The 6,000-nt window shown below is 38.9% G+C and overlaps 1 protein-coding gene across 3 annotated transcripts in view; it reads left to right on the forward strand.

The window, feature by feature from the left end:
- LOC148015626 (nuclear pore complex protein NUP58-like) overlaps window positions 1-5,056 on the forward strand; it is a 65,931-nt gene extending 60,875 nt beyond the window's left edge. Inside the window, exons 6-7 of one of the 3 annotated variants that reach the window (XM_087665834.1) lie at window positions 1,834-1,892; window positions 4,797-5,056. In XM_087665834.1, coding sequence (XP_087521960.1) covers window positions 1,834-1,892; window positions 4,797-4,844 — 107 coding nt within the window. In that variant the 3' untranslated portion in view covers window positions 4,845-5,056. The remainder of the gene's footprint in view (window positions 1-1,833; window positions 1,893-4,796) is intronic. The other 2 variants (XM_087665835.1, XM_087665833.1) reach the window with 2 other exon arrangements.
- Window positions 5,057-6,000: the final 944 nt, after the last annotated feature.

Genomic DNA, 6,000 nt, shown 5'->3' on the forward strand with positions numbered 1-6,000 from the left:
TAGAGAGAGATGCTATGTAGGAGATATTGGCTTGATGTATGTTCCCATATAGGAAAATATTGCAAACATTTTCAGCAAAGCATTACCATGTGAGAAGTTTGGGGCTTTTTGAAAGTCCTTCAACTAATTACCCTTTGGTGATTGATCATCCTTGTATTTCATCACATTGGCATTGCATGGGGCTGTTGGAGTTTGCCAATTTTGGGCAATGCCCATGTAATTCGTGTGGCATGGACACTTATCAAAGTGTCAATGTAGTGTGTGTACACCTAGTATCTTAGAACATTAAAGTAGTGATACTAGGGCATAGAGTAAGTAAACCTAACTCTAGTTAGTTGGTGGAAGATTGGTTAGGTTAACCTATGAGCTAACTTAACTCTATGGTTGAGGGCTCGACACGTATTGCTCCCCCTTGTTCCTCACTCACTATGAACCAAGTACGGCATTGATATGCTTCGGGTTAAGTTGACTTGCAATTGCAATGGCTAAAGGACTGACACTAGTTAAGATGATAGGTGATCTTAGCGTCGAATTAGGAACCCGGATTCAAGTCAATCCTTATGGGTTATGGTTGAAACCTTTTGTTGTGGAGTGGAGAGCACCTAGGTCACAAACCTTCGTGTTATTCTAAGGAGTACTAGGTGACGTTGCTTGGAAAGTCTCTTGATAGACCACTAAATCGTGCTGTTGAGAGCTCCTTAGGCGGGCATGTTATAGCACGTCTTTTTGCTCAAGTACTATAGGACTGAGCAGAGTTCAATAAACCTGAGGGTAAGATAGTAGTAGATCTCACTCTCAGATATGTCCAGAAACACATACATGCATATGCAACTCTTGGAGCCAAATGGGTTTTAGAGAGCTGAAGGATTAAGAGAGGGAATGAGTCTGCATCTTTTTGATCTTTAAGAGCTTCGCTCCAGCTTTGTGTCATATTCGAAAGTATGGAGATAAAAAAGGGGTGACTTTTTTTTGTCAAAAGGGATGTGGAGGTGCGTGCAGTTACAAAGCTACTGCTGCTTATCACAGCACACAGAGAGAGAGAGAGAGAGAGAGAGAGAGAGAGAGAGAGAGAGAGAGAGAGAGTTGAAATGTTATGTAGAAATGGTGGGAAATGAACATAGGGACTTCTTTGGGTTGATGTTTCCTGTGTGTGCTTGCTGTGCTGCCTTGAGATGTGAACATTTTCTTGAACTTCTCTTGCCCACACAATGTTAGGGTTTTTGTATACAACTGTACAAAGACTGTATTTTAGAATGTTGCATAACCTTGCGAAGGCATGCATTGGTAAATGCCTTTTGGCAGTCACAATGATATTAACTAACTAAATCGATAAGCCCCTGCTTGCCTGTTGTCTTGTGCTAGGTAATTGCTCACCAATTATAACCTGAAGCACAGTCACACATACACTATTCTAGTAGTCTAATGCCTGCAGTCCATGATCCATCTACTCTTTTATTGGTTGGATGTTTTGAACAATTTTATGGCTGACAGAATCCAACAATCGTTGGAGATTGATGATTGACAGATGGATAATGAGCATCATCTGTTCTCTTGTCACTATTCAGACATGGAAGTCTACTGCTTCCTCTTATTGAGGAAATCTCTGTACATTTAAAAACAGGTGTGCTAGGAAGAATGATGTGTACATGCTACCACTCCTGTTGAATATGGCTGTCAACTGATGAGATTAGTTTCTGAGTGTCTGGTAGATCACCTGTCTGTCTTGCAAAAAATGAAAAGCTAGTCTCTCATTCCTGCAATTGTTTGTTATTTTAATTTGCAGTTGCTTTAGCTTTTTATTAGCAAGCATAATGAAGTGTTTGATGCATACAGGTGGCACTAGCATTTTGGGCACAGGAGCTGCTGCTTTTGGTATTGGAACAGCTCAAGGAGTAAGTTGAGTTGGGCTTTACAATTCAGAAGATTGATGTAGCTTTGGCTAGTACATTAGAGCATTGTGTGCAGCTTTTTCTTCGAATCCCTACAGCAGCTGAAAATTAAAAATAGTGATGCACTTACGGGCATTGAATCTTCCAGTCGCTGAGAGGCTTGCATATTTTTTTGTGTTGATAATGACTATGCAGATGATATGTTGTCTTGTAAGATTTAAATCAGTAGAAGAGAGCATCCATAGAGAACAGACTAAAGTATCATGTGCAGTTACACCAGAGAGACTACACAAAGAGCAGAGTGTAGTTTCACGTGCAGTTACGTTGACCTTGGCAAATAAGTTGCTGCCCCAGGTGCAGATAATCCTCATCATCAAAAGGTCCTCAAGAACCTATGTTTATATACCTTGGTCACAGGAATGTCTATTTCGAGGCTATGAAGTGTGCAAGAGTATGAGAGACTGTCTTGTGTCATAAAAGATGAGTAACTAAAAGTCTGAACAGTCTATGATGTTAATGAAGAAGATCAGGCAAATAACTGGGGCTTCTGTTGCACAAGGGTGTTTCTGTCACCTTCAAGAGGCCAAGGACTAGTATTGAAGAAAAGGTCGAACAATGTCTATTTGGCTAGCAAAATTCTAGTATGTGTCACGAGGATGTGAAATTCTATTGCTTTCCTTAGCATTTGATTAAAAGTTAATCAAATGTGTAAATGGGACTTACGCATGTGAGGTGCAAGCTACTTATTTCACAATGTGGGACCCAAGACCTCGAAATGTTAGTTCATGCCAAAGGCAAAAGTTGTAATAAGTTATGTTTGACAGATACTTGCTATTAGATTTGGACCTAGATCAATTTATTGGTTACTAATGTTAGTGGTGACATTAGAGACTAAGCATTAATTAATTAATGCTAGTCTGAGGGTCAATAATTATTCAAGGATACTTTGAAGATAATTGCCCTAGCCAATTTAATTATTGGTTGGTAAAATTAATATTTGAAGCACTAGAATAATGGTTAAATTAAATATTTTGAAAATTAATTTAATAAGTTAGCTAATGTTAAAAGTGCGATTAGAAGGCTGACACTTTGCAAAACTTGCCCATGCAAGTGGAAAAACGTTTTTGGGGGTTGTGGCAAGTCTATTCCAGTCATTGTGAAAGAGGAGGAGGCTCTTAGACAATAAGGAGATGTTGTTGATGTGATTCGCAATCACCAGGGACCAAATTTTACAGTAGGTGACAACAGTTTGGAGCCCTCTAGGAGCAGGTGATGATAACCCAAGGTCCTTCTAGTGCAGGTGACAGCATATAGAAGGAGACAATAGACTTTTCGGTGGTCTTAAGTTGTAGGTGACAACTTCCATGGTTGTTTAAGTAAGGCAACAGTAGTTTCAGCTTTTCTCTCGATGAAACTTTGAAATTTCTCTTTAAAGCATTCTCTCTCTTCTCTTCCCCTAGCCATCTCTCAAGTTATCTTAGTATAATCCAATTGTTTGAGTCATCAGAGGTGGATATATTGGAAAATCTATATTGTAAACCTTGGTTTACAATAGAAATCGGGGTTTGACAGCCACCTTGGAATGTGTAATTAGAATTGAGGGCTTAGGATTTGAATTTTAGCAAATGAAATTGAGGAATTTCAAGAAAATTCAAAAAGCCAGGCTGCTCATATTAGATTTTGGGTTGAATTTATCTTTCAAGGATTAGGGTGAAGGCCTATCTCTAAGTAAATTAAGGGGCGAATTGGTTTGGAAGCTTGTTGGTCAGTTTTGATAGCAAGTGGCAGTTGGATTAGTGGAGGAGGTCAGAGGATCTAAGTTGTATCCCATCCATTTGCAATAAGAGAGAAAAAAATACTGCAAGGGGCGATAGTTTTGGGGCCAATCGGCTATCTATGTCCCGGAATAGATTGTATGTTGAATAACAGGCGGATAGTGCCCAAAGAAATGGGGGCAACTCGACAAGATACATGTAAAGTGATATTGGTCACATTTCATGCATAACCAACAGCAACAGCAACAACTTAATGGCTAGTTATCTGGAGAAACTAAATATTTCTGCTAGCACAGTCCCTAACTACAGCCACACCTACCGATGCATAATGTGCAGGGTCATGCACACATCTGCTGCTTCTCGTTATGTCCACTGTACAGACCCAAAAAGATCATTGCTTGGGTCTCTTATATGCAAGATTATTGAGCATCTATTCACCTGCATGCGTTGCTCCCTTTGCTCGTCACGACTTTTTATGTTAAGTTTGTGCTGCTCAGTTTTGTGTTGAATTCCACCTCTTTGATCCCACATGGTTGGGGCCTATCTTTTTTCTGCAGAGGTCCATATATACTGACACTAGCAGGAGCTGAGTCTAGCTTTGAGGCTTAGAATTTTTTGACAATGTAGTCCACTTAGCCTATGGTTATGGTTTGGCTAAATGCTGTGCAAAGTTGAATGAAAGAAAAAAAACAAAAAATTCTGCCTCAACTTGGGATTTTGATTTTTTCAATGCCTCTACCCAAGTCTTTTTTGGCCCCTGAGGAGGCCTGATGCTGCTCTCCCTGACACTATAGAAACAGATTCTTTCGAAGAAATGCAGGACAGCATTGTTGATAAGTAGCACACTAGAAGAGAAGGTTCTACTCCTTAATCTTGTTGACGTGAGCTCTCAGACCTTTTTTTTGGTTGCCAAAAAGCAATATGCTCAGGTAATAAACTACTGATAACTGTTTAAACACGTTGCAGATGTTTGTTTTGATTTATCAAACTTCTTTTGTATAGAAATTTGGCTCCTTTCATTCTGTAATAGTGTTATTGCAGTAGAAATTGCTTTTCTGTCTCTGATTTTTTAAAAAAATGGGCCTCATGAAAAGCATAAAACCACATTTCTAATCATTTTGTTTTTCTTTAGCAGGCAAACACTTCAAAGCCCAAGCCGCGGACAGCAAGACGGAAGTGATGGCAAATTTCTACATTTCCTGGGAGCTTGTAGATGCTACTGGCACACACTGTTTTGCCCATGCAAACTTACAATGTATATTGGTATGCCTGTCACAGAAGTGGAGTTAAATGTTGAGGCGGCAGAACCAGTGAAGCGGGAAATGCCCCTCCTCGGGAGGACCCGAAACGCCGAAACGCAAACGTTTTGTTTAAGTGTTTCGTTTTAGTGTCTCTCGACTCGCCTTAATGTTTTTAATAGGGAAACGTTTTTATTGTTTCGTTTTAAGTAGTGTTGTGTTTAAATTTTACGCGGGACTTTGTGGGCTGTGTGGCACAACCCAACTCCACATGGCGGGATCTGATTTGAAGCTGTCTATAGCTCGATAAGTCACTTCTTTTTTGCATTATGCACTAAGTTAAAATTGTTCCTTTCCAATTAGCATATGAATTATGTTTCAAAATCCTTGTATGCATCAAAAAGCTCCTTTGAGCTATTAATAGCCTTTGCAGAACTCTCTTAAAAACTTGGAAATTAAAAAGCCTTGAATTTGAGTATGAAACTTGTAATCTATGCTTTAACTTCTAAGCACCTAGGTTTTAACCTCTCTCCCCCTTGATGATGTGGCCTTTTCGTTTGCCCCTCCTTAAAAATTGTTGTTTTCATTTTTGTTTCTATGTTTCCCTTAGCTATGGGTAGAACACTATTCTCTTTACTAGCATTGTTATCTCATGTTTGACAAAATGAAGATCTAAGGGAGCATTAGATCCAAAGATGACTTATGAGTAGTTAGCAAAGTGCAACTCAATGTTGGTTAGAATAGTTCACATTCTTGGTCCAATGTTTTTGCATGTTGTGGACTAGGTCTAACTGATCTTGTTGCTTTGTAAGCATTCGAGTAAAGATAACTTTGCAAATTGGCTCTCACAGTATATTTGAATTAATATTGTGGAAGAAGTAACATTTTTGAAGTCTAAGTTGCTAATGCATACATATGTGTAGAAATTTATAACCATGCAATACAGAGTAGTTGTCATAAATGTATATATGCATGTATTTATGTAGGTATGCATGTGTAATGTATGTACATAACACTACAATGCAAGGAAATTACAAATGGGTGTGTAGATATTCATGAACATGCAATGGAAGCTAGTTATCATAAATGGGATATGTG

Source organism: Lygodium microphyllum, chromosome 24 (assembly GCF_053477565.2).
Source record: "Lygodium microphyllum isolate KBCC chromosome 24, Lygodium_microphyllum_v1.1.10, whole genome shotgun sequence".
NCBI lineage: Eukaryota > Viridiplantae > Streptophyta > Polypodiopsida > Schizaeales > Lygodiaceae > Lygodium > Lygodium microphyllum.